This window comes from Ictalurus furcatus, chromosome 1, assembly GCF_023375685.1.
Source record: "Ictalurus furcatus strain D&B chromosome 1, Billie_1.0, whole genome shotgun sequence".
In the NCBI taxonomy this organism is placed as follows: domain Eukaryota; kingdom Metazoa; phylum Chordata; class Actinopteri; order Siluriformes; family Ictaluridae; genus Ictalurus; species Ictalurus furcatus.
The window spans coordinates 3,262,503-3,290,286 of NC_071255.1; the positions used below are offsets into that span (position 1 = coordinate 3,262,503).

Below are 27,784 nucleotides of genomic sequence, written 5' to 3' on the forward strand. Positions count from 1 at the left end.
GGTCAATTATTTCTTCGTTTAGTTGGATTAAAAGACCAATTTTTATTTTCTGTATTCCGAACCCCCCTGCCACCTATATGTTGTATGCTATACATTGTGTGAAGGATTTTGAAAAATATTAACATTATATTTTGAAAACAAAAAAAAACAACCGAATGTCCACATGCTTTAAAGCAGAAGTATACTATACTATAATAAAAATGTTAAACAAAAGCAGAAACTAAGTGTTAAGGGTTAAGGGGCTGAATGTTCTGCAGTAACACATACATTCCCTCATTTAAACAAAGTAACGTGTTACTTCATTCTGTAAATATACAGAATATGACCGATCGTTATCAGTTCGTAGATGTAAATGGTGAATTCTCCATGCGTACTGAGGTTACTTTTGGAGTTCCACAGGGTTCTGTTTTAGGCCCACTGCTCTTTACTTTATATATGCTACCCCTAGGTCAAATTATTCGTAAACATGGAATTAGCTTCCACTGTTATGCTGATGATACACAGTTGTATGTTTCAGCGAAGCCAGAGGACAGACAGAAGCTTAGTAAAGCTGAGGATTGTGTAAAGGACATTAGACATTGGATGTTAACTAACTTCCTTCTACTTAATTCTGATAAAACAGAAATACTTTTATTAGGCCCACGTGTAGCTAGAAGTAATCTTTCTGATCACATGGTTACTCTGGATGGTCTTTCTGTTTCATCATGTGCAGCAGTTAAAGACCTTGGAGTGATTATTGACTCCAGCCTATCATTTGATGCTCATGTAGATAATATTACTAGGATAGCCTTCTTTCATCTCAGAAATATTTCTAAAATAAGAAACATATTGTCACTACATGATGCGGAAATACTAGTTCATGCATTCGTCACCTCTAGATTAGATTACTGTAATGCCTTACTGTCTGGATGTTCCAGTAGGAATATAAATAAGCTCCAGTTAGTCCAGAATGCAGCTGCTAGAGTCCTAACTAGAACTAGAAGGTACGACCATATCACACCGATATTATCAATACTGCATTGGCTCCCAATAAAATCTCGCATTAACTATAAAATACTTTTATTAACCTATAAAGCACTAAATGGTCTCGCGCCACAATATCTAAGCAACCTTTTGGTTTTATATAATCCGCCATGCCTACTTAGATCAAAAGATGCAGGCTATTTGACGGTACCTCGAATAGTGAAGGCTACAGCAGGGGGAAGAGCTTTCTCTTATAGAGCCCCACAGTTATGGAACAGTCTTCCTATTAGTGTTCGGGACTCAGACACAGTCTCAGTGTTTAAGTCTAGGCTTAAAACGTATTTGTTTACTCAAGCCTACCCTGACTAGATTCTGTTCTACTACTTCGCAGTCATAATTATCTTTTTTCTCCCTCTCTCCTTTCGCGGAGCCTCACATGAATTTATGGAGATACTAGAGATCCAGATCCTTTCTGCCTCTGGATGGAGCTCAAATCTTCTCTAATTCCAGACTGCTGGGACTACGGCTGCTCCTAAGGCCATACAGACTTCATATAAATCCATAATGAACTTTTTCACACTATCTGTTGTTACCCAGATGAGGATGGGTTCCCTTCTGAGTCGGGTTCCTCTCAAGGTTTCTTCCTCTTAAAACATCTTAGGGAGTTTTTCCTTGCCACCGTCGCCACTCAGTGGCTTGCTCAGTTGGGATAAATTCGCACCTTTAATATCTGTATACCATGTTGATATTTCTGTAAAGCTGCTTTGAGACAATGTCTATTGTAAAAAGCGCTATACAAATAAAATTGAATTGAATTGAATTGAATTAAATATACGACACTTCTTACATTTATATGCAATGACATGTTATAACCCCAATACAGTTAATGTGCTCATAAAAAAACAAAACAAAAAAAACATTTAATTTCTAAATATAGCATCAAACAACATATTTGACAGGGGGATTTCCAAAGTGATGTCACAGATCCAACTAATAATAATAATACTAGTGATAATGTTTCTTAAGATATGTTTTATTAAATTAATTTTTATTTGGCTTAATGCTTTTTATTAAATTTGATCGATTTTGCCATTTCTTAAAACATTTTTGGCCTGTATACTTATAAATACTGTCAATTTGTGTGTGTTCATTTTGTTGCTTGTTTATTTAAAAATGATCAATTTGTATAAAAGTTAAGTTGGTGTGGTTGTGTTGGAGATCGCAGATGCTCGCTTTTGGCACTATTACTGCTAAAAGTGCCTAAGGCCATGCCCTTAATATTAAAATGCGGCTTGATTAACTAGGTTTTCAGGAAGCTGCTGGTTTAACTGCCTCCTGTGCTGTGTTCGAGTAAGGACGATTTGCACTCGCATTAAACGGGGGTATGTAAAAAAACTAAAAACAAACGCGAAATTCATTGTTTAAACTGCAAGTGGTTTAAAAACCACCTGTATCCGGAGATGTCAAGGAAAGTGATTGAACTGTTTTACGATGTGGTTTCGCCCTATGCCTGGCTGGGGTTTGAGGTGAGTCTCTAAAGGTGTGTTCACACTTAATGCGATTTTATTGCTGCAAGTCACCAGTAGGTGTTCCTACTACTGGTTGCATGGGTAGTAACATGGGTGGTGCAACTAACATTCCACTTTTGACAACAAACCAGTTTTCTTAATGCTAAAATTAAACATTCTGGAGGGAGAGCAATCTTATATAAAATTCACCAGTACATGTGTGTGTGTATACATATACATATATATATATATATATATACACACACACAGTATCTCACAAAAGTGAGTACACCCCTCACATTTTTGTAAATATTTGATTATATCTTTTCATGTGACAACAGTGAAGAAATGACACTTTGCTACAATGTAAAGTAGTGAGTGTACAGCTTGTATAAGAGTGTAAATTTGCTGTCCCCTCAAAATAACTCAACACACAGCCATTAATGTCTAAACCGCTGGCAACAAAAGTGAGTACAACCCTAAGTGAAAATGTCCGAATTGGGCCCAATTAGCCATTTTCCCTCCCCGGTGTCATGTGACTTGTTAGTGTGACAAGGTCTCAGGTGTGAATGGGGAGCAGGTGTGTTAAATTTGGTGTCATTGCTCTCACACTCCCTCATACTGGTCACTGGAAGTTCAACATGGCACCTCATGGCAAAGAACTCTCTGAGGATCTGAAAAAAAGAACTGTTGCTCTACATAAAGATGGCCTAGGCTATTAGAAGATTGCCAAGACCCTGACACTGAGCTGCAGCACGGTGGCCAAGACCATACAGCGGTTTAACAGGACAGATTCCACTCAGAACAGGCCTCACCATGTTCGACCAAAGAAGCTGAGTGCACGTGCTCAGCGTCATATCCAGAGGTTGTCTTTGGGAAATAGACGTATGAGTGCTGCCAGCATTGCTGCAGAGGTTGAAAGGGTGTGGGGTAAGCCTGTCAGTGCTCAGACCATACACCGCACACTGGATCAAATTGGTCTGCATGGCCGTCGTCCCAGAAGGAAGCCTCTTCTAGAGATGATGCACAAGAAAGCCCACAAACAGTTTGCTGAAGACAAGCAGACTAAGGACATGGATTACTGGAACCATGTCCTGTGGTCTAATGAGACTAAGATAAACTTATTTGGTTCAGATGGTGTCAAGTGTGTGTGGCGGCAACCAGGTGAGGAGTACAAAGACAAGTGTGTCTTGCCTACAGTCAAGCATGGTGGTGGGAGTGTCATGGTCTGGGGCTGCATGAGTGCTGCCGGCACTGGGGAGCTACAGTTCATTGAGGGAACCATGAATGCCAACATGTACTGTGACATACTGAAGCAGAGCATGATCAGTATGCAGTATTCCAGCATGATAACGACCCCAAACACACCTCCAAGACGACCACTGCCTTGCTAAAGAAGCTGAGGGTGAAGGTGATGGACTGGCCAAGCATGTCTCCAGACCTAAACCCTATTGAGCATCTGTTGGGCATCCTCAAATGGAAGGTGGAGGAGCACAAGGTCTCTAACATCCACCAGCTCCGTGATGTCGTCATGGAGGAGTAGAAGAGGACTCCACTGGCAACCTGTGAAACTCTGGTGAACTCCATGCCCAAGAGGGTTAAGGCAGTGCTGGAAAATAATGGTGGCCACACAAAATATTGACACTTTGGGCCCAATGTGGACATTTTCACTTAGGGGTAATGCTGGCTCAAATTTAGCCTATTACCCAAAAACACTTCAAATTCAACTTAGAAGCCAATACTCACATCTACCTCTGAGCCTAGTTGGAGATAGAAAAAAACACCAGCCGTGAGTGAGAAGAAGCAAGGGTCCAGCTTTATTGGTTCCGTTCCACCACACGAGATCCACACCAATGAGAATTCTCAGAAGTGATCTGATACCCTGAGCTTAAGCTCCAGTATTTATACTGTACTTACACAGTAAATAACCCATATGTTTCAAGAAAACTATGATATCACTACCAATAGGGTTAAAAAAGAGCTCATCTACCTTACTCTTATGTTCCAGAAAAGGGCTATTCCACTTACACATAGAATCAAAACCAGGGGTTCTCAAATTACACATAAAATCAAAACCAAGGGATTTCTAATAACCCAGAAAATCAAAACCAAGGGATTTCTGATAACCCAGAAAATCAAAACCAAGGGATTCTAATAACCCAGAGAATCAAAACCAAGGGATTTGAATAACCCGTAAAATCAAAAGTGGAGAGACAAAACAATCTAGAGTGACCTTGGTCTTACTATTATCTCGCGGGGGGGCAGCTTGACTCAGCTGCCCTTATAAATGGCTCCTCATGGTTTTCTCTTAAAATTAAGGCCTTCCTTGCGAGACAAGAATCTTCACCATCTGAATTATGAGTAAGTTATATTTTCCTGTATTTCTAGTTTATAATTTATTTTCATATTTGCTCTATATCTCTATTTTATATATAGTTATACTGCTTGAAAAACGGTTTACTGTATTTCCTACTTCATAATATCATTATATTACCCTTCTACTGTTCTGCATATCCTGCTATTCTGTATTTTATAAAGAGTTTTTCTATTATTATAAGATATTACCCTTATAATATCTTAATATTCCTTTTTATTATTCTTATAAAGTTATAGTAGTATGTGAGAGAGAGAGAGAGAGAGAGAGAGAGAGAGAGAGTGAGAGTGTGTGTGTGTGTGTTATGTCTACATGCCCGCCCTTGACGGTACGAGAGTGTGTGTGTGTGTTTGCACTCCTCAGCTCTTATACTTCTTTTTGACTTTTTGACTAATAAACCATAGTGTGTTACTCTTAAAGTGTGAATCCAATTTGTCAATATCCGCCTAATACCGCTTCTGTGTGTCTAGGTGCCCGTCGTCATTTTTTCCTTCTCTCCTTTACTGGAGGGGCTGGATTTGAATCTGACCATTCTTCCCTCTTCTCACCTGTCAGTCCGCCCTACTCTCAGTGGTCTCCTTATTTCACCTTTGCTGACTATCCCATGTCCCCAGGACACACCCCATTTCCCTCCCCCTACCGCTCTCCTCAAGATTACGCACCCACCAGTCCTGTGAATTATCAATAAAATTACACATTACTCATACTAGGTCTCCCTCATGTTTATTTTATGTCATTTTTATCCACAACAGTGTACTCACTTTTGTTGCCAGCGGTCTAGACATTAATCGCTGTGCGTTGAGTTATTTGGTCTCATTACAATGGCACCTGTAAAGGGGTGGGATATATTATGCAGCAAGTGAACAGTCAGTTCTCAAAGTTGATGTGCCGAATGCAGGAAAAAATGGGCACGCGTAAGGATCTGAGTGACTCTGATATGGGCCAAATTGTGATGGCTAGACGACTGGGTCATAGCATCTCCAAAATGGCAGGTCTTGTGGGGTGTTCCTGGTATGCAGTGGTTAGTACAGAGAGGGAAAACTACAGCTGTGGGTCGTATACGGCCTGACAGACAGTTTTATCCAACCCGCAAGGCAGCTTTTAAATGGATTAAATATCATTAAATTTGAGTTAGGATTTTGGTCCAAAAGGACTATTCTGATGCAATACCAACAAAATCCAATAGATGGCGCTGTATCCTGGGGTGGGGGTGTTTGGGTTCTATGTTTCTTTTAGGAGGGTCTAGGCATACTCTCCCCAAAACTTTTTTAAAGCCACCAAATCATCTTTCTAGTCATGTATATTTTGAAGTAACACTGGGTGTTCAATCTATAGAAATAAGGTTATTTTTGGTCAAGGTATACCGGTCTCATAATTTGTGTTCGAATATGACTTACTTAAATTATATCAAAATAAAGAAATTAAAGGTCCCATCCATCCAACACCAACAGACGGCAAAAATGCCTCTACTATGTAGACAAAATACTTTTTGGATTTTATTTAGAGTGAGAGAGAGAGAGAGATGTTATATTTATATTGGATTTATATTATACATTTTTTCTCATCATTATTTGTTTTGTGTTAAAGCTTTGCCAGTGGTCAGCATAATTAATAAAACCAACATAAAATGTTTAATCAGTAAACTGTGTCTTGTGTGGATCATTCGCTGACCAACAGAACGGCTCGATTAAAGTATATACATGCTGGACGTAGTTGAGATACAAGTCAGATTTCAGTCAGACTGAAGCGTTTACATGACATTTTAAAAAGGGACAGGTTTAAGATGCGATGGAATCGAACCGTTGATGGAAAAAGGGGGGGGGGGGCAGCGACGTCACTGGGCTCAGTGATATGTAATTCCCTGCTGCCTTGGCATATTTTCATGGTGATGGATATGTAGTAATAGTTATCTAGCAATGCACTTTATTTGATTTTGATCATTGTAAATATGGCATACAATGGATATTAATTGAGAATTGTTCCTTAATAACATGCCAAATGTTTCACTCAGATTGTAATATTAGAAAAAAAAATTCTTTCAGAACTGTTTATTACACATCTGTTTTCATATGTTATATGCAGTGATATGCATATGGGTAGAGATGCAAGAAACTGTGTGTTTGAGATGTTCTAAAAATATATAATTATAAACAAATCAAAAAGAAAGGGGGGGGCTGCATGTCCATAAATAAAAAAAGGTTTCATTTGTCACACATATAGTATGTGGCCTTTCACTTGGTGTCAAAAACTGATCTGGCCCTTGGGTCAAAAAGGTTGCCCACCGCTGGGTTAGTACTTACCAAAAGTGGTCCATTGACGGACAACAAATTGCTGAAAAAGTTAATGCTGGCTATGATAGAAAGGTGTCAGAACACAGTGCATCGCAGCTTGCTGTGTATGGGGCTGTGGGCACTAGGATGCGCTATGGGAAGAAGGCAAGCTGGCCGAGGCAGTAAGTTGCTCTAGGCAATGTTCTGCTGGAAAACTTTGGGTCCTGGCATTCATGTGAATGTTACTTTGACACATACCACCTACCTAAACATTGTTACAGACCATGTATACCCCTTCATGGCAACGGTATTCCCAATGGAAATGGCGTCTTTCAGCAGGATAATGCGCCCTGCCACACTGCAAAAATTGTTCAGGAATGATTTGATGAACATGACAAAGTGTTCAAGGTGTTGACTTAGCCTCCAAATTCCTCATCAACTAGCATTACACGGGATTGCTTAACTGATGGATGGACCAGTGGTCCGCCACAGCGCCTCTATTTGATTCCGCAAACTCGTAAATCCACACCAACCACTGCGATTAGGACCACCTGGAGTCTAGTTTAGGGGTCTGCACATTTATGCAACGAGGTTATTTTTTATTTTCCCCCCTAAAATGATTCTTATTGTTTTGCACTTTAATTAATAGGATAACATTTCACAATAAAGGTAGAAAACGTTCTGACACGATTTATCTTGGATTAATTTAAAAACATAAAAAAACCCTGCCATCTTAACAGGGGTGTGTAAACTTTTTAGATCCACTGTACCCTAAGGGTTTTCATGGTAAAATTCAGCTGTTTTCTTTCTGCCTGCTAGGACATTCTAGTAAGTATTTTTGAATTCATATATTTAGATGTCATCACTTTATGAGTCATAATTAACCTTAGTTTTATAGTAGCCTTTATTAACTACTATGCAGTATTGAATGTGTCCTTACATATGTATTGAACATTTATTTCTTTTTCAGGATGGTACGAATAGTGCCTGTAGTGGATTTTTAGATATTCTCATGAACGTACAAAATGTTCGTATATTGTTATTTGTTGCACAGGCAGGACTGAAGGCCGGTTTGTCCTCCAGCGAAGTGGAAGAACTGCTCGGCCTGGCAATATCTCAGCCAGTCAAAGACAAGCTGAAACAAACTATACAGGAAGCGATCAACTACAAGGCTAGCATAAAATCACTTTCTCATATTGATCAGATTTCACTAGTATTTGATATATTTAATTCTGTCTCTCTCTTTCTCCGCAGGCGTTTGGGCTTCCTCTCATAGTCTGTCACATTGACGGAAAACCTCAGGTGTTCTTCGGATCGGACAGGTTCAAGCTCATGGCTCACTGCATCGGTAAATAGGTTTTGCATTTAAATATTCAGATGTATTATTGTATAATATACTTCAAATTAATCAGCTGTGTTGCATTTCGTCTTTCAGGAGAGAAGTGGCTCGGTCCACAACCTGACAAGCCCACTTCAAATCTGTAACACCACCCTGTTTAAGCACAATTTCAATAAAGTGTGTACCTATTCATATTGTGTGTGTGTGTGTGTGTGTGTGTGTTGGTCAGTTTATATATTATACGCAACATATAAAATATATCAATACTTTTTAGAGAGTATCATTAGGACCGTCATAACACTGACCGGCTCCATTGTTAATCTAATTGTGTGTTACTTCTGTCCCAAATCTTTCAATCCTTTTCCAGGTTACATAACTTCATTTTGTAAACAACAAATGTATTAAAAAAAAAAACATTTCAAAACAGTTTAGACAGTGACAAATATCATTAATCATACAACCAGGGTATTGCGATTACATCTTTGCCATTCATGTCAGAAGATTTTGATAATTAATGTTTTTTTTTTTTACAGGCCTGTTGGCATCATACAGGCGCCTGCAATATCTATTAAAATGGTGAATATTGCAATTAGTTAATATAATTACGAAAACGAATAGTAGGGGGGCACGGTGGCTTAGTAGTTAACACTGTTGCCAAGCACCAATGGTGTTGGGGGTTCGAGTCCCGCCTCTTGCATGTTCTCCTCACGCGTCAGGGGTTTCCTACCCCAGTCCAAAGACATGAGTTGTAGGCTGATTGGCATTCCGAAATTGTCCGTAGTGTGTGAGTGTGTGTGGGATTGTGCCCTGTGATGGCTTGGCACCCCGTCCCGGGTGTCCCCTGCTTTGTGCCCCGAGTCCCCTGGGACAGGCTCCAGGCTCCCCCTGTGTAGGATAAGCAGTATGGAAACGGATGGATGGAGATGTTGTTTTCATACTGTTTATTATAAACATATTATAAGATTCATTATAATTACATTTTTGGATAAAAGCATCTACTAAATGTTTTTGTTAAGTATATGGTGTGGCAATTATTGGCACCCTTTTAGTCAATACATTGCACTACCCCTCTTTGCCAAGATAACAGCTCTGAGTCTTCTCCTATAATGTCTGATGAGGTTGGAGAATACATGGCAAGGGATCTGAGACCGTTCCTCCATACAGAATCTCTCCAGATCCTTCAAATTTCGAGGTGCATGCTGGTGGACTCTCCTCTTCAGTTCACTTCACAGGTTTTCTATGAGGTTCAGGTCAGGGGACTGGGATGGTCATGGTAGGACCTTGATTTTGTGGTCAGTAAACCATTTGTGTTTGTTTGGAAGATCCAGCCATAGCCCATTTGAAGCTTTCTGGCAGAGGCAGTCAGGTTTTCATTTAATATCTGATGATATTTGATAGAGTCCATGATGCCATGTATCAAAATGTCCAGGTCCTCTGGCAAAAAAAAAAAGAAGCCCCAAAACATTAAAGAGCCTCCTCCATATTTAACTGTGGGCATGAGGTACTTTTCTATATGGCTATGGATAAACACTTCTGTTGTTTATTGCCAAAAAGCTCTATTTTGGTTTCATCTGACCATAGAACCTGATCTCATTTGAAGTTCCTGTAGTGTCTGGCAAACTGAAAACGCTCGAGTTTGTTTTTGGGTGAGAGTAGAGGCTTCTTTCTTGAAACCCTTCCATACAACTTGTGGTGATGTAGGTGACTTCGGATTGTAGTTTTGGACTTTTGGACCCCAAGACGCAAATAACTTCTGCAATTCTCCAGCTGTGATCCTTGGAGATTTTTTTTGGCCACTTGAACCATCCTCTTCACAGTGCGTTGAGACAATTACACACCGAGATTTGAACGGATTCCTTGAATCTTTTAATTATATTCTGCACTGTAGAAGATGAAATGCCAAAAATCCTACCGATTTGTCTTCGGGGAATGCTGTTCTTCTCAATGTGTTGGATTATTGGCTGACGCATCTGTTGGCAGATTGGCGAGCCTCGACCTATCCTTGCTCTTGAAGGACTAGGCCTTTATTGGAGGCTCCTTATATACTATGATTAGACGACTGCCTCACCTGTTTCACATCAGCTTCTTATTTCAACTTGTCACATCGCTATTAGTCCTAACTTGCCCCGTCCCAACTTTTTTCAAACGTGTTGCATGCGTCTATTTTGAAATTGACATTTATCTTCAAAAAAAACTATGCAGTTCATTAGGTAAAACATCAAATACCTTGTCTTTATAGGTCAAAGTACATTTACAAATCACTGCTCTTTGTTTTTATCCATACTGTCCCAACTTTTTTGGAATTGGAGTTTTATATTTAACAAAGTTTTTTAAAAATATATAAACCTGTGTTGTGTTTGCAATTGTTCGATATGTTTGTGTGTGTTTACCTGTCAATGTCCTTGTCACATTATTCACAGACTATGCATAATGAATTAATGGGTTACAGCTAAGCAATTTTAGATACTTTTATATAACTAATTTTTGAGGCATAGCACACCATAACAATCTGAACACAACAAATTGATTGGTACTTGTTTTCTCAAAGCCTAACCTGTTTGTTTTTCTTTTCTTTTTTTATACTTACGTGTGGCAGGTATAAATGTGTTTCTGCGTTCACCTGAGGCAAAATTTGAGTGAAATCACTTCGTGTTAGCCAGCAAGCTAACAGCACGCGCCCATTGGTCGACCTGACGCTTCGATAATTCGAGCTCTGATTGGTTGGTTAGTTTCCCCGCCTACGAATAGATAGCGAAACTGGCTGGAAATTAGAAATAAAAATATTTTTTTAAAACATTAAAAAATTAAAAATATATCTTTTATAACATCTGGTGACTTTCAAGTACAGAAAGCACAAGTCAGAATCTTGTCTGCGTGTTCACTAGGAAACGGTCCGCGCAGTCATGTGACGTGAATCAAACTATCAAACTGACTCACTGCGAATTGAATCATTTGATTCTATTTTGAATTTGAATCTGACATATCTACTTTAAAGAAAAAGGAAGAAAGGTAAGCACAACTGCAATACAGCAGACAGACTCTACCCGTGAACAGTACACGTAGGTCATATTAATAGCGATTAACTGGGCGTATATTAACTTCTGCTGCTTTAAGGGTTGAACTTTGCCACAGTTTACTACATTCGTGCCACGTTCAACCAAGGACGACTCGCACGCGCATTAAACAAGGTACGTAAATAAATGAATAAACAATTGCGCCATTCATCATTTAATCTGCAACTCTAATGTGGTTTTAAAAAACACATGTATGTCAACGCAGATGTCAAGGAAAGTGATTGAGCTGTTTTACGACGTGGTTTCGCCCTATTCCTGGCTGGGATTTGAGGTGAGTCTCTAAAGGTGCGCTCACACTTACAGTGATTTTTATCGTTGTACTATGAAGTCGCCAGTGGGCGTGTCTACTACTGGTTTCCAAAGTAACATTTATCAGTGGGTGGAGCAACTGTAGCATTCCACGTTTTACAACAAACCAGTTTTCTTGAAGCTAAAATGAGGGAGAGGGAGAGCGATCCTCGGACCTGTTTACACCTGGTCACTTCATGCGTTTTGTCTGATCGGATCGCTATCTGATTTGTTCAAAGGGTTCTGTTTACACTTAACATAATACTCGTCTAAAATGTATGGGAGGATGTTTCAGATCATCTTTCATTTGATTTCTGCTGAATATCTGATTCCTGTGATTAATGCCGTGTTTTTCTTTCTATGCTTCTCTGTGTGCAGGTGCTGTGTCGCTACAGAAATGTGTGGAACATGGAGCTCAAATTACGCCCCGCCTTTCTGGGCGGAATCATGCAGGCGTCAGGTAAATAAGAACATACAAAAAAAAACAATACATAACAACTTAACTTTTTCCAGAGCATGTCCAGTCCCAGTCTCATCCTCAGCCTCAGGCGCTCCTAGAGTCTGATATCCTTTATATACTTTTCTGGCCACAAGCTTCAGAATCATACATACAGACTACAGTTGGTAGTATGATTGACTGATCAGATAATCCTGCATCCCAGACGACTGGTTATGGGAAGAGCTTTATGATTGGTTGTTTGCAATGTCTGTCAAATGGTCTTTTTTGTGAAAGTAGGCGAGTCTTCTCTAACCAGCAAGCTATTATAATAAGGTATACGCTGATCAGCCGTAATATTAAAACCACTGACGATGTGAATAACATTGATTAACTCGTCGCAGTGGTACCTGTCAAGGGGTGGGATATATTAGACAGCAAGTGAACAGTCAGTTCAACAGTCAGATGTGTCGGAAGCAGAAAAAAATGGGCAAGTGTAAAGATCTGAGCGACTTTGAAAAGGGCCAAATCGTGACTGCTAGACGACTGGGTCAGAGCATCTCCAAAATGGCAGGACTTGCCGGGAGTTCCCCGTTTGCAGTGGTTAGTACCTACCAAAAGTGGTCCAATGAAGGACAATCGATGAACCAGCGATAGAGTTATGGGCGCCCAAGGCTCAATGATGCATGTGGGGAGCGAAGGCTAGCCCTGTCTGGTCCGATCCCACAGAAGAGCTACTGGCCTCCAAATTCCCCAGCTTTCATGTTTTCAAAAGCTTGTTGTGAACAGTGCTAACCGCCATCTTGACAGTCGCCGAAACTTTAACTTTGTATATCAACATCATACTGAGATTAAAATGTATTTAGAAACAGTCTATTTTGTAGAGCGTTAAAGGAGCGTCAACAGGACATTAAACGATTCCTATCACTTTTATATTATAACGTTTGTTTTCAATACACCCCTACCAGGCCATGTAAAACTTGTGTGTGTGTGTGTGTGTGTGTGTGTTTGCAGGTAACAAACCACCTGCAATGGTGCCAAATAAAGGTCTGTACATGGCGAAGGACTTGAACCGGCTGGCATCTTATATGAACGTCCCTCTGCGTCACCCTTCTGACCCGTTTGAGGTCATGTTTAATAAAGGTATTTTTTTAAATGTCCACATTTACATAATTCACACTGTTAGCTGCTATATTGTAAATGATAACAGGAATTAACTTGCTTTGCAGATGTTCCCCTATATTAATTGTAACTTATAAATAGATGAAAAGTATGACACTTTGTTCAATAATAAAGGAAAAAAATTATCGTTGGCAAATTGCTGTGGTATAAGAGGAATAAAACACTTCAGAGTGAGCTGGTATTGGAAAATAATCAGCTTTGGTAATCGTAATGATTGGTTCTTAGCTTCATGTCGGGCCACATCACACCTCCTTAGTGTTTTATTCCTTACACGATGTATAACAATTCATAAAGGCAGGAATATTTCACATCGTTGTCAACTAGCTTACCCAAAGTTTAATAGCAATCTATCTAGCATCATCATTTCTTTCTCTCTCTGTGTGACACTCTCAGGTTCTCTCCCTGCGATGCGCTTTATAACAGCCGTAGCAGAGAAAGAGAAAGATGGCGGTCGCCTTCTGGAGAACGTTTCTAGAGAAGTGTGGAAGCGAATCTGGAGCACGGATCAGGATATCTGTGAGCCAGCGTCTCTCTCTGAGGTAATACTTAAATATAAATGTGTAAAAGCCTGTTAACCCAGCCTGGGGTGGGTTTGTATGGTCGGACTGGGCTAAACGTGTGTGTGTGTGTGTGTGTGTGTGTGTGTGTGTGTGTGTCCCACCAGAGGCCATTGTTGGACCAAAAGTGATGTGACGCTGCACCTTTTATTAGACCTGTATGTTGCCAAATTTTCATATATATCACATAATTTTGTTGTAATTAAAGAATAAAATCAGCCGTTGGCAGTCTTTGCGTTCGTCCCCAGAGCCGCTGTGAAGGAGAACACATCCAGAATCTGCTAAAGAAGTTCCCTCAAGTTCAATCTCTCAAGTTTGACTGTTTCAGTTGCCTCTTATGGGTCAACAGAAAACAAGAACATGTGACTGTGGTGTGTTTGGTCCATTAAAAAACTGGCAAAGCTGCTAATTATTAATTAGCGTCACACTTTAGTCTTGCCACCTCGTTCACTGACATATACCATAAGCGGTTTTGTTGTAGTTGTTTTTTTCTGCCTGCTGGGATGTTCTTGTAGGTTTTTTCATTCAGATATTTCGATGTCATCACTTTATGAGTCACAATTGACATTAGTTCTATAGTAGCCTTTGTTTACTAATATGGAGTATTGAATTTGTGTGTATGTACTGAACATTTTCTTTTTCAGGATGGTAAGAGTTGTGTCTGTGGTGTGTTTTTTCCCCATAAAAATAGATATTCCCATAAACTTACAAAATGTTAGTATATTGTTATTTGTTGCACAGGCAGGACTGAAGGCCGGTTTGTCCTCCAGCGAAGTGGAAGAACTGCTCGGCCTGTCCAAATCTCAGCCAATCAAAGACAAGTTGAAACAAACCACACAGGAAGCCATCAACTATGAGGCTAGAATCAAATCACTTTCACATATTGATCACATTTCGCTAGTATTTGATATATTTAATTCTGCCTCTCTTTCTCTTTTTCCGCAGGCATTCGGGTTTCCTTTCGTCGTTTGTCACATTGACGGAAAACCTCAGGTGTTCTTCGGATCGGACAGGTTCGAGCTCATGGCTTACTGCATCGGTAAATAAGTTTTGCATTTACATATTCAGGTGTATTATTGTATAATATACTTCAAATTAATCAGTTGTGTTGCATTTCATCTTTCAGGAGAGAAGTGGCTCGGTCCACAACCTGACAAGCCCACTTCAAATCTGTAACACCACCCTGTTTAAGCACAATTTCAATAAAGCGTGTACCTACTCATATTGTGTGTGTGTGTGTGTGTGTGTGTGTGTGTGTGTGTGTATGTGTGTGTGTGTGAATATTGAGAAAATGAGAAAAATATTTCTGAACTAGAAAGTGTGTTTAGTGTCAGGAGAGATGGACAGATTGAGAGAAACATGGTGGGATGAAGAATGAAAAAATATGCTAACAACAAGAAGCTAGCTATATTTGCAGGAAGTGATGGTTCGGATGAAGAACCAGAGGAAAGAGTGATCATAAAGGAGAAAACTGTGTGCACAGTCATGAATAACTGAGTGCTTTAAGGACTGTTTTTAAACTTTGAGGCACTCCAAGCATAAGATTGTGTGTTTCTACTTAGCCGTTCACTAGAACAGTCTCCGCAGTCACGTGACTTGCATTTTGAATCAGGCTTCGAAGCAAAAGGAGTCGAGTGACTCGCTGCGATTCGATTGATTTGAATCTTTTTTTTTAATCGGTGTTTTGAGGCTGACCTTCCTACTTAAAAGCCGAATCTGCAAAACAGAAGACCGACATTACACATGAACAGTTATCATAGCTCATATTAATAGCGCTTATGTATATATATAAATTAGAATATATTTGTTCTTATTGAAACGTTGAACTTTGTACACGTTTCCCCGCCCCTGCTGTAAACACTGCATACTTCAGAGTCTCAGGTGCACTCTTACGGACAACACAAGGTACGTAAATGTAAAAAAAAAAAAAAGTGTTTTAATGATCTTAAGTCGAACTTTAAAAGGGTTATTTAAACCACTAGGCATTTTATCCGCAGATGTCCAGCTCCAGGAAAGTGATTGAACTGTTTTACGACGTGGTTTCGCCTTATTCCTGGTTGGCATTTGAGGTTAGTCCCAAAGTCCAACCTTTTTCTGCTGCCTATAACAACAGATGAGCCAATCAACATGTGAATCTGGAATGATTGACAGCTGCGCAGGTGTTCTGAACTTACACCTGCTGCTGGAAGCCCCGCCCCCTCCCCATCTCATGGCACTAATCTCTTGCCTCGTGAGATGTTTCATTTTTTTCGACCAAAAGAAATGCTAAAAGGATGAAACATGCATACAACAAAGTGTCAAATCTAATACTTTACAAAGAATTTTAATGGTAATCATAATTAGAAAGTGATTTAAAACACGGTTCAGGAGAGGTCAGCGCATAGTCGATGAAACTGGATGGATTATATTGTGTATACAGGGTTTTATGGTAACCATCAAGTGCTCACGTTGAAAATAAAACAATGTGTGCTGTTGGCTCCAGAATCCACCATTATGATAATCTTTGTAGAATAATAAATAGTTATCTATTTTTCGTCCAAGGAACCACAGAATATGGTCTCTGAACCTCCTAGCACCTTCACCCTCGTTAAGAACAACACAAAGGATATGAATACATACATTTTATACAAATTGTAAATGAGTACTGAAACTCTATTTCTAATAACTAGCTGGCATGATAAGAAAATTTTATTAATTTAAATGGAATAAAAATGTGAGAAAATTTGATAAACACCAAAATCTACATTTTATCATCAGATTCAGGCATCCAAGATAGGGTCATTATTTGGGCACCATTTTTGTTGGGTTAATGTTTTTTCTTCCTTTCACTGTGTTCAGGTGCTCTGTCGGTACAGAAATGTCTGGAACATCGAGCTCAAATTTCGCCCCGCCTTTTTGGGCGGAGTCATGCAGGGGTCAGGTAAGTAACAAAAGCTAACAAAACATAGCACACCATTAAATCCATGCTTTCCAGTGCGTGCTTAGTTTCAACCTCAGACACTCCACCCATGGGATACGGAGAATCTGATTCTTTTTATGCACCTTTCTGGCCACAAGCGTCAGAATATTTACTTACTCCTATGCTTTGGGTTGTGCTGCATAATCCAGCTGCGCTTGAGTTTCAACTTACGGACTGAAGACCAGATATTTTCCTTTAGGATTTTCTGGTAGAGAGCAGAATTCATGTTTCCCTCAATTGTTACAAGTTGCCCAGGTCGTGAAGCAGCAAAGCATCCCCACACTATCACACTCCCACTACCATGCTTGACTGTAGGTATGACGATCTTTTTGTGGAGTTGTGTGTTTAGTTTACATCAGATTTAATGGGACCCCTGTATTCCAAACAGTTCCACTTTCGACTCCTCAATCCACAGAACATTGTCCCAAAAGGTTTGAGGATCATCAAGGTGTGTTTTGACAAAATTCAGACGAGCCTTAATGTTCTTCTGGGTTAGCAGTGGTTTTCACATCGCCACTCTTCCATGGATGCCATTTTTGCCCAGTGTCTTTCTGATAGTGTAGTCATGAACAGTGACCTTTACTGATGCAAGAGAGGCCTGTAGGTCCTTTGTTGTTGTCCTTGGCTCTTTTCTGACTTGCTGGATGAGTCGTTGCTGTGCTCTTGGAGGAATTTTGGAAGGTCGGCCACTTCTGGGAAGGTTCACTACTGTGCAGAGTTTTTCCATTTGGAGATAACGGCACTCACTGTGGTTCTTTGGAGTCCAGAGCCTTTGAAATAGCTTTGTAACCATTCCCAGACATGTATTTCAATCACCTTCTTCCTCATCATTTCTGGAATTTCTTTCAACTTTGGCATTGTGTGTTACTGAGTAAGACCTTTTAACCAACTTCATACTGCTGAGAAAGTTTTATGTAAGTGTTGATGTGATTGAACAGGGTTTGCAGTAATCAGGCCTGGTTGCGTCTAGTCCAGCTGAACCCCATTATGAATGTAGTTTCATAAATTTGGGGAATTCGGTTTTTTTGCTTCAATAAATAACTATCATTTAACAATTGTATTTTGTGTTTACTCAGGTTGCCTTTGTTTTATCTTCGATTTTATTTTAATTTATGAAACAATTTAGTATATGATATACACAAACACAGAAGAAATCAGGATGGGGCAAATACTTTTTAATATCTCCTACCCCTAGAGTGAAACCTGCCAGCTTTTCTATAACAAAGTCATGCTTTTGGGAAGTTTCTCTCAGCAGCAGGTACCAGTATTGACAGTAAATAATGGTTAAATGCAGTTTCTCAGGTTGTAAAGAAAGCACGCGTAGCGCAATTTATAGATTAAATCATGAGCTAGCTAACCGGGCAAGTAAAAGCTCCTGTGTGTGTGTGTGTGTGTGTGTGTGTGTGTGTGTGTGTGTGTGTGTGTATACGTGTTCATTCAGGTAACAGGCCGCCTGCGATGGTGCCGAATAAAGGTCAGTACCTGGTGAAGGACCTGAACCGGCTGGCGTCTTACATGAACGTGCCTCTGTGTCAACCGTCCAACACGTTCGAGGTCATGTTTGAGAAAGGTATTTTTTAAAAACGTCCATGTTTAAATAATTAATAATCACTACATGGCTTCTGCTTTATCTATGCTTACATTCATGTATGCTTGCAGCCTGTTCTATTCACAAATCTATTCACAAAATATCGGGACATTTATACAACAAATGTGTTCATCGACACTAATTTCTCAAGCTAATTTGTGAAAATTTGTCATTTTATTAGTGATTTCAAAGAAAGTGATCCAGAACAAATCCATAAATTAAACTAAATAAGACTAGCCATTCAGTTAAAAGTAATGGCACCCTATATGATTAGGAGGTGTTAGTATGCATCTATGGTCGTCGTCATGCTGCCGATTGAGCTGCATTAATGGAAGTTATAAGTTAGCATACGATGGGTCCGAGGATTCATTTGAGCCAGTTGTTTGGATTTGTCACTTTTACTACACCATATCTAATTTGAATGAAGTTGAGAAAATCTTTTTTGTGAGCTTTGCCTTTTATGGAGTTTTGTAGGCGTAGCTAAATGTAAATATCCTGTGCTATGAACCCGCTTCGTAACTTTATGCCTGATGTAACAGATACGCTTTCAGTGTTTCAGTCTGTATTGGATGCTAGACGTGCCCATTATCTAAGATGCTCAGCTATGCACTAATGATAAAATAAACAGTAATCTCATGTTAAATAGTTTGATAGCTAGCTCTCTACTTTTGGAGACCGATTTTTGGAAAAATACAACTTGTTGACAAAGAAATACTTACAAATCAAGATGTTCCTAAAAGCACGCCATTGTACACTTCTCTCTCTCTCTCTCTCTCTCTCTCTCTCTCTCTCTCTCTCAGGTTCTCTTGCTGCTATGCGCTTTATAACTGCAGTAGTGGAAAACGCTAAAGATGGCGATCGCCTGGTGGAGAACGTTTCTAGAGAAGTGTGGAAGCGGATCTGGAGCACGGATCAGGATATCTGTGAGCCAGCGTCCCTCTCTGAGGTAATACTTACAGTTCAGAATGTATTGTGCCAGTGTGCTGATACAAAAATATTCTGTTTGAAATTCTGTTATTTATCTCAAACCCAGAAATAATAGCAATAACAATTTACTCGATGTTGCGCAGGCAGGACTGAAGGCCGGTTTGTCCTCCAGCGAAGTGGAAGAATTAATCAGACAGGCCAAATCTCAGCCAGTCAAAGACAAGCTGAAACAAACTACACAGGAAGCGCTCGACTACAAGGCAAGCATCAGATCATTCCCTCTTACTGATCATATTTCACTAGGATTCGATGTCTCGTTTTCTCTCCGCAGGCGTTCGGGTTTCCTCTCATAATCTGTCACGTCGACGGAAAACCTGAGGCGTTCTTCGGCTCGGACAGGTTCGAGCTCATGGCTTACTGCATCGGTAAATCAGGTTTGCGTTCATATTCAGGTATATTATCGTATGCTAACTTTGAAATAATCGGCCGTGTTTCATTTTGTCATTTAGGAGAGAAGTGGCTCGGTCCTCAACCTGACAAGCTCACATCATATCTGTAACTACACCCTGTTTAAGCACAATTTCAATAAAGTGTGTACATACTCCTTGTGTGTGTGTGTGTGTGTGTGTTGAATGAGATCAATGTTGCTGGACTAGAAAGTCAGGTTTGTTTCGTGTCAGGTGAGAAAGATGGTGGGATGAAAGAAAGAATGAAATGTATGCAAACGACAAGAAGCTATTCATAGGAAGTGATTGTTCAGCTGAAGTAGAGGAATGATGACTGAGTATAAATGAGAAAAAGACTGAGAAATGAATATGAATACGGATAGAGTTCTTTAAAGTAAACGCCTGTGTTCTTTAAGAACAACATGAACAAGTGCTACGTTGACTGGTCTTCTTTTTTTCTGCCTCATCAGGTAAGACAAATGTTCACAGTTTAGATTTTTTTTTCCATGACCCATTTAGAAAAGCAGAAACTAACAACGTGAATCAATTGTTAGATTTACTAAAGCTGGAATTAATTAAATTGGCACCAAAAACAACAATTTTAAGAGTTAAAAAAAATCAACGTTAATTATGTGAAACACTGCAGACTGATGTATTTAAAAATATGTGTACAACACTGTAAAACTGTCATTAATATAAACTGATATACTCTAGACTAGTGCAATAATATTCATCAGGGTTGTACCAACGTCCTGTGGTGCGGGGGGGCTGTTGTTACCGAGGATCCATCTTTCTGGAGAGTAAATTGGATCATACCATTGTTATGTGAAGTGGGAGGAGCAAACCAGTAGAAATCCAGGTTGTACCATTTTTCAACGGTGCAGGTTCAACTGGATCGTCCTATTGGTGGTGGATTAGGGCTATACCATCATTTTGGGTGTACTGAGGAAGTAAACAAAAGGTCTGAGGTCAAATGTGTCCTTATTGGCGGTAAAGATTTTCAGAAAATGGTATAGTTGATGGCCTCGCCATATCCCGCCTCCTGAAGGTAATGCTGAATGTTGATTGGCTGAGATGCCCGGAGAACCGTTCTGTCGTTGCCGGTCTTCTCTCCTGATTGGAGTTTGTGTCTGAGCTCGGCCATTGAGAAGCGGTCTTGTTCCTTCCAGTGGCAGCAGCCTTTAATGATGCTGTGGCTGGAAAAGAAAACAAACATAATTAGTTTTTTTCTCCCCATCAGTACAGAGATAGAGCGAAGAGATATGGAAAGAGAAACAGAAAATACAGAGAAAGGGACAAAGCAAGAGATAAAGAAAAAGAGCAAAAGGTACAGTAGAAAGGGAGAGAGAGAGAGTGTGTATTTGTGTGAGTAATGTACAGTGAGTTGGAGCAGCCATGTGGTTTCTTCAGTGATTTTCCTCTCTGGAGAAACTGCAGCAGCTCTTTAACAGGAACCTCAGCAAACGGAACCTCACCTAGCGGAGAACCACACATCAGACATAAGATCGGACAGAGTGACAGAGAAAGAGAACCGAGGGAACTACAAGGAATCGTCACTTACCGAGAGTCACCATCTCGTACAGCAGCAGGCCAAACGACCACCTTCATCGATCAAAACAGAAAAACCTCAGCATTCTTTCTTTCTTTCTTTTCATAGCTAGCTATGTTACTCAGCTGTTTGCTACAAATGCTTGCTAACAGGTCATTAGCTAGCTAACGATTAGCTAGACGTTTGCCTATTAGCAATTTGCAACCAAACATTGTCTCTATTAACATGTCTAGGTGTTAATCTTAACACACTTTGTCACATAAATGAAATAGATATAAATAACGTACACATCACTCTTTTGGCTCGCCTCTCTGTTAGCCAGGATTTCTGGTGCCTGCCATTTTTTCTGTCCGGGACCGGTTTTGTAATTTAAGCTGGACGTATTCCTGGTGTATATGTCGTTGAGACCCCACAGCTTAGCAGTTAGCATCTGGGTAATTAATACGCTGCGGGCTTTGATGTTTCCGTGAATCAGATCTTTGGAGTGCAGGAAGTCCTGTTCAGAAGGAGAAATCCAAGAGAAAACAGTAGTTAGTCATCTAGCTGAAGATGAACACTAACGTTCTGTGAATTAGCATGTATTCTAAGATAACAGTCATCACTGACTAGACAACAGAAAAGACAATTGCTAAACATCTAATTGCAACACAACACAAAAAATGTTTTGTTTCATAACTTTTCATAAAAATTTCATAACTTCTGTAGCCTATTTTGTAGCTACCTAGCAGCCTGCTAGCTAACAGGCTAATCAGCTGTATGTGTATGCTGATGTGTGAGGAAATACATGAACCAGTGCATTGAGATAAAGCCTTCAGCATGAACATTTCTCACCAAAGCGGAGGCCACCTGCGAGGCCATAGTGAAGATCTGCCTCTCAGTCATCACACCAGAGTCAGGTCCTGCCTGTCAATAATAATAATAATAATAATAGTAAAAGTAATCTCTTTGTGGGAGTTTACATCTAACTTTCTCTCTTCCTCACCTGTCTGTCTCTCTGTGTGAGTATATAATATGCTTTCACACCTTTCTGTCTCTCTGCGTGAGTGTATAGTACACTTCCTCACCTGTCTGTCTCTCTGCGTGAGGGTATAGTACACTTCCTCACCTGTCTGTGTCTCTGTTTGAGTGTATAGTTCACTTCCTCACCTGTCTGTGTCTCTGCGTGAGTGTATAGTACACTTCCTCACCTGTCTGTCTCTCTGCGTGAGTGTATAGGACGCTTCCTCACCTGTCTGTCTCTCTGCGTGAGTGTATAGTACACTTCCTCAGCTGTCTGTCTCTCTGCGTGAGTGTATAGTGCACTTCCTCACCTGTCTGTCTCTCTGCGTGAGTGTATAGTACACTTCCTCACCTGTCTGTCTCTCTGCGTGAGGGTATAGTACACTTCCTCACCTGTCTGTGTCTCTGTTTGAGTGTATAGTTCACTTCCTCACCTGTCTGTGTCTCTGTGTGAGTGTATAGTACACTTCCTCACCTGTCTGTGTCTCTGTTTGAGTGTATAGTACACTTCCTCACCTGTCTGTCTGTCTCTATGTAAGTGTATAGTATGCTTCCTCACCTGTCTGTCTCTCTGCGTGAGTGTATAGTATGCTTCCTCACCTGTCTGTCTGTCTCTCCGCGTGAGTGTATAGGACGCTTCCTCACCTGTCTGTCTCTCTGCGTGAGTGTATAGTTCGCTTCCTCACCTGTCTGTCTCTCTGCGTGAGTGTATAGTACACTTCCTCACCTGTCTGTCTCTCTGCGTGAGTGTATAGTACACTTCCTCACCTGTCTGTCTCTCTGTGTGAGTGTATAGTTCGCTTCCTCACCTGTCTGCATTTCCACAGGTAGCTGAGCAGATCCTGGTTCTCGAGTTCCTCCATGACCATGATAAGCGGTGCTCGGAGTGAAACGACGCCAATCAGCTCGGGCAGGAACGGGTGAGGACCCAACTGAGACAGGAAGGATGCAAAGCCGAGGAAGGACTGGCATTCAGTCTCACTCGCTGAGTCTGACAGACAGAGAGCAGGAACGAATAGATGGGTATAAGAAAAAATTGATGCATTCAAAAATTCTGATGTTGTATAAAAGTTGGGACAGACAGACAGACAGACATATCAAGTGTGTCTACAGCCATTAATTTTGTCACTGGGTGCAAGGCAGGAGTACACCTTGGTAACTTCCCTGCTCTTTTTTCCAATCTTTTTGGCCAGTTTTGTTGAGCCTGTGCTGTGTTGTGCATTCTGAGATGCTTTTCTGCTTAGCACTGTTGTACAGAGTGGTTAATAACGTCACCATAGTCTTCCTGTCAGCTTCAACCCGTCTGGGCGTTCTCCTCTGACCTCTCTCATCAGCAAGTTGTTTCTGCCTACAGAACTGGGTGTTTTTTGTTTTTTGCACCACTCTGTAGAACTTGTATGTCAAAATCTCTGCTATCAATCAATCAATCAATCAATCAAACAAGAAGGACCCTGATTGTGTGTCAGGTTCAGGGAGCATCTCGGAGAACATAACTGAATGTTTTTATGATGCAGCAAAGGTGCTGTGACAGACAGACAGGAGAGGTGGTTACAGAATAAACGGCACACTCACCGGTGAGCACGTGCAGCACGACATTGCGGTTCTCCATGCGCGCTCTGTAGAGCGACACCCTGCTGTCCGACTTCAGTGCGTACGAACTCCGCAGTGACGTCACCAGCTTGAACTTCTCCGGCAGGCGCTGGCGCGGGGCATCACGTGCGCTCAGCAACGCAGCATTACCGAAGGCGGGATTTTCGATACCGTGTTCACGTCCGCCGCCACGAACTGATGACGCAAACGTGGAGTAAGTCGGAGAGAAATTCAGCGCTATACTCTCTCCTTCTAGAGCATTCAGACCCGGGGGAGCTGCAAGGAGACAGACAGGCAGATTGTTTACAGACAGATTGATTGTTTTAGGGTTTTCTTGATGTTATTATGCGTGTCTCTCACCATCGATCCCGTTGAGGATCCTGCGGCCCGCCCGGAACGTGTTTCTAGGACGCACTTTGTGCGCTTTTTCAGGACAGAAGCGCAGCAGCAGCAGGATTGCGAGTATCACGACAAAACTGAGCAACAGCAGCACAGGAACGATGATCACTTCCTGCTCGTACATACGGATCTCTGCAGAAACACACAGACACACAGGAATAATAATTTAATCAATATGCATCAATGAATAATAGCTATTATTATTATTATTATTATTATTATTATTATTATTAACAACTCACCACACAGTGTGTCTTCTGGTTGACACAGTGTGTATTCCTGAGAGCTAGTTGTAGATGCCATTCTACATAAAAACAACACTTAACATTTAATCACTCAAACACACACACACACACACACACACACACACACACTTGTTTGCGTTTGTGTACATTTTGGCTTGTGACTGTTATCGGGCGGTTAAGCAAACAACACAGCTAAATGACACAGGTGAGCAGATCAGTTCTTGTGCTCTCTCTCTTTCTCTTTCTCTCGCTCTCTCTCTCTCACACACACACATACACACATACACGTTGTCATTAAAAAAAGCTGACAAACCTCTTTCAGCTTTACACCATGAAAGAGAACCTGGATACCACAGCGGCGATGATACAGGGAACGTTTCCAGCTACCAGTTTCGATTACAGTTAAAACTTTTTTTTCATTTACAGTATTCCACATATATTGTAGAATTTGTAAACATTTATTAAAGAACCACAGAGGGTACTTTTAAAAAGTTCTGTTCCATTTAATGTTGTGAAACATCCATGAAGCAAGTTAGCTCCTGTTACCACATATCATTATTGTTTATCACTTACGATATATCATTATCACGTACGATATACATTGGGGGAAATAAGTACTGGACGCGTCAACATTGTTTTCAGTAAATATATTTCCTATGAGGATATTCACATGAAATTTTCCCCAGACATCAGTATTAACTCAAGAAATCTGGAAATATAAAGAATTCACAACATTAAAGTCCATAAATTCAAGTTATGTGTAATAAAGTGGAATGACACTGGTAGCGATACGAATGAATTGTTAGCCACAAAGTTAAAGCAGCAGACACAATGCAGACCTCGGCGAATTGTTGTGTAGGTTTTATTGTTGGCCGAATGATCCCTTTAATCAAATGTCAACGACACCAGTGCAACACAATCAAGAGTGTTTAGGGTCACAACAACATACACACCCTGAACTAAAGCCTCAAATTACAACATTACTGCACTAAGGGTGTGTGTGTGTGTGTTTCGCCATAATGCTCTTACTTCTGAGTGTCTCAACATTATATTTACATAGTGTGTCTTATTTGAATAACTAATATATTGTCTACAAATGAGGTCAATCATAACACACACACACACACGGAACAAGTCCGGGTTTTCCTGTAGGCTGATGTTTCAGGACAGCCCCAAACCTGTCTGTCTGCATTTTTCATTACCGAAGAAACACATTAACAAACACGGTGGTAAAAAACACCAATCCTGACTTTTCAAATACACTCAAATCACCAAACAGAATATATATATATATATATGTGTGTGTGTGAGAGAGAGAGATGTGTTTCTTCAGTGCCTGGATTTTACCACCTGTAAAATCATGACAAACAGATAGAAGATGAGCCAGAGTAACTTACCTCTTGTGTGTGTGTGTGTGTGTGTGTGTGTGAGAGAGAGAGAGAGAGAGAGAGAGATGTTGTCAGCTTCCCTTGTTCGGCATTGTTTCTTGTGGACTTCTCTGTCGCTCTGTTGTCCACTTTCTGTTTCTTCAATACTCTCACACTCGTTTTGTCACTCTACCACGCCCTGTCCCTCCCTCTCCTTCTCTCTCTCAACCCCTCTCTCGCTCTGCCTCGCCGTACAAGTCCCTCCATCTCTCTCTCTCTTACTGTATATATCTTTCTACCTTTCTCTCTCTCTCTCTCACTCACTGTAGATATATCTCTCTACCTTTCTCTCTCTCTTACTCACTATACGTATATCTTTCTACTTTTTTCTCTCTCTCTCTCTTACTGTAGATATATCTCTCTACCTTTCTCTCTCTCGCTCGCTGTCTTACTGTATATCTCTCTCTGTCACTGTACGTACATCTTTCTACCTTTCTCACTCTCTCTGTCACTGTACGTATATCTTTCTACCTTTCTCTCTCTCTCTCACTGTATATCTCTCTCTATCTTTCTCTCTCTCACTCACTATACGTATCTTTCTACCTTTCTCTCTCTCTTACTGTATATACATATCTACCCTTCTCTCTCTCACACACACTCTACGTATATCTTTCTACCTTTCTCTCTCTCTCTCTTACTGTATATCTCTCTCTATCTTTCTCTCTCTCACTCACTATACGTATATCTTTCTCTCTCTCTCACTCACTGTATGTATATCTCTCTACCTTTCTCTCTCTCTTACTCACTATACGTATATCTTTCTACCTTTCTCTCTCTCTCTTACTGTAGATATATCTCTCTACCTTTCTCTCTCTCTCTCGCTGTCTTACTGTATATCTCTATCTACCTTTCTCTCTCTCTCTGTCAAGGTACGTACATCTTTCTATCTTTCTCTCTCTCTCTGTCACTGTATGTACATCTTTCTACCTTTCTCTCTCTCTCTCACTGTATATCTCTCTCTACCTTTCTCTCTCTCACTCACTCTACGTATATCTTTCTACCTTTCTCTCTCTCTTACTGTATATCTCTCTCTACCTTTCTCTCTCTCACTCACTATACGTATATCTTTCTCTCTCTCTCTCTTACTGTATATATCTCTCTACCTTTCTCTCTCTCACTCACTATACCTATATCTTTCTCTCTCTCTCTTACTGTATATATCTTTCTACCTTTCTCTCTCTCACTCACTGTATGTATATCTTTATACCTCTCTCTCTCTCTCTCTCTCTCTCTCACACACACACACACACACACACTGTATCTCTCTCTCTCATATTGTTTATGAAAAGTTTCCATTCTCAGACTCGTGCTATGTAGGCGCTAAACTCGATTTTCTGCATGTCCCATTCAGATTATTAAGATTACTTGCATAGCTCATACCTCTGAGGTTAAATGCTGGGTTTACCTTCCCATGCCCTTTAAACTGAGACTGCATTTGTTTGCAGACTTTACTGAGCTATTAAATGGCCTTTTTTGGAAGATGGGAGAACATGCTGGAAAAAAAACTCCTCCAAATAGTGCTTAATAGTTCGCTTAATTTTGCATTCATTTCTGCGAATTCGAAATCCTTGAGGGACTGCTCCATCAACCAGGCCTTTATGTTAGAGTGTCTAGACAGAAGGCACTAATGATTAGAAGGCACTGGTCTGATGAGACAAAAATGT

General features: G+C 40.4%; 4 protein-coding genes across 4 annotated transcripts; 3 read left to right on the forward strand and 1 right to left on the reverse strand.

Annotated features, from left to right (window-relative positions):
* Positions 1–1,467: 1,467 nt before the first annotated feature.
* LOC128615908 (glutathione S-transferase kappa 1-like) lies at positions 1,468–8,740 on the forward strand. The gene is made up of 3 exons (XM_053638304.1): positions 1,468–2,489; positions 8,170–8,286; positions 8,352–8,740. Exons 1-3 carry the CDS (start codon positions 2,424–2,426, stop codon positions 8,469–8,471), a joined length of 303 nt encoding a protein of 100 aa, XP_053494279.1. The 5' UTR covers positions 1,468–2,423; the 3' UTR covers positions 8,472–8,740.
* A 2,638-nt stretch (positions 8,741–11,378) lies between these two features.
* LOC128603064 (glutathione S-transferase kappa 1) lies at positions 11,379–15,213 on the forward strand. The gene is made up of 9 exons (XM_053617290.1): positions 11,379–11,463; positions 11,569–11,642; positions 11,734–11,799; positions 12,195–12,276; positions 13,267–13,395; positions 13,828–13,973; positions 14,733–14,849; positions 14,937–15,030; positions 15,118–15,213. Exons 3-9 carry the CDS (start codon positions 11,734–11,736, stop codon positions 15,165–15,167), a joined length of 684 nt encoding a protein of 227 aa, XP_053473265.1. The 5' UTR covers positions 11,379–11,463; positions 11,569–11,642; the 3' UTR covers positions 15,168–15,213.
* Positions 15,214–15,630: 417 nt separating this feature from the next.
* Positions 15,631–20,953, forward strand: LOC128602978 (glutathione S-transferase kappa 1). Its single transcript, XM_053617180.1, has 8 exons — positions 15,631–15,896; positions 15,989–16,060; positions 16,830–16,911; positions 18,392–18,520; positions 19,339–19,484; positions 19,609–19,725; positions 19,797–19,890; positions 19,975–20,953. The coding sequence occupies exons 2-8, from the start codon at positions 15,989–15,991 to the stop codon at positions 20,022–20,024; spliced, it is 690 nt and encodes a 229-aa protein (XP_053473155.1). The 5' UTR covers positions 15,631–15,896; the 3' UTR covers positions 20,025–20,953.
* Positions 20,455–27,087, reverse strand: styk1b (serine/threonine/tyrosine kinase 1b). Its single transcript, XM_053617066.1, has 10 exons — positions 26,091–27,087; positions 24,691–24,752; positions 24,410–24,580; positions 24,032–24,325; positions 23,269–23,450; positions 22,292–22,363; positions 21,748–21,956; positions 21,473–21,513; positions 21,290–21,386; positions 20,455–21,107 (listed from the first exon to the last, which is right to left on the reverse strand). Exons 2-10 carry the CDS (start codon positions 24,749–24,751, stop codon positions 20,912–20,914), a joined length of 1,323 nt encoding a protein of 440 aa, XP_053473041.1. The 5' UTR covers position 24,752; positions 26,091–27,087; the 3' UTR covers positions 20,455–20,911.
* Positions 27,088–27,784: the final 697 nt, after the last annotated feature.

Excerpts from the sequence above, each read along its gene's own strand:
- LOC128615908 (XM_053638304.1), top strand. The coding sequence starts at position 2,424 with ATGTCAAGGAAAGTGATTGAACTGTTTTACGATGTGGTTTCGCCCTAT. Across the intron at positions 2,490-8,169 it reads ATGCCTGGCTGGGGTTTGAG|GCAGGACTGAAGGCCGGTTT; the intron begins GTGAGTCTCTAA and ends TTTGTTGCACAG. Across the intron at positions 8,287-8,351 it reads AGGAAGCGATCAACTACAAG|CTCTCTCTTTCTCCGCAGGC; the intron begins GCTAGCATAAAA and ends ATTTAATTCTGT.
- LOC128603064 (XM_053617290.1), top strand. The coding sequence starts at position 11,734 with ATGTCAAGGAAAGTGATTGAGCTGTTTTACGACGTGGTTTCGCCCTAT. Across the intron at positions 11,800-12,194 it reads ATTCCTGGCTGGGATTTGAG|GTGCTGTGTCGCTACAGAAA; the intron begins GTGAGTCTCTAA and ends CTCTGTGTGCAG. Across the intron at positions 13,974-14,732 it reads AGCCAGCGTCTCTCTCTGAG|GCAGGACTGAAGGCCGGTTT; the intron begins GTAATACTTAAA and ends TTTGTTGCACAG.
- LOC128602978 (XM_053617180.1), top strand. The coding sequence starts at position 15,989 with ATGTCCAGCTCCAGGAAAGTGATTGAACTGTTTTACGACGTGGTTTCG. Across the intron at positions 19,726-19,796 it reads AGGAAGCGCTCGACTACAAG|GCGTTCGGGTTTCCTCTCAT; the intron begins GCAAGCATCAGA and ends TTCTCTCCGCAG. Across the intron at positions 19,891-19,974 it reads GCTCATGGCTTACTGCATCG|GAGAGAAGTGGCTCGGTCCT; the intron begins GTAAATCAGGTT and ends TTTGTCATTTAG.
- styk1b (XM_053617066.1), bottom strand. The coding sequence starts at position 24,751 with ATGGCATCTACAACTAGCTCTCAGGAATACACACTGTGTCAACCAGAA. Across the intron at positions 21,514-21,747 it reads GCGAGCCAAAAGAGTGATGT|GTGGTCGTTTGGCCTGCTGC; the intron begins GTACGTTATTTA and ends TGATCGATGAAG. Across the intron at positions 21,108-21,289 it reads CATGGCTGCTCCAACTCACT|CCACAGCATCATTAAAGGCT; the intron begins GTACATTACTCA and ends TTTCTTTTCCAG.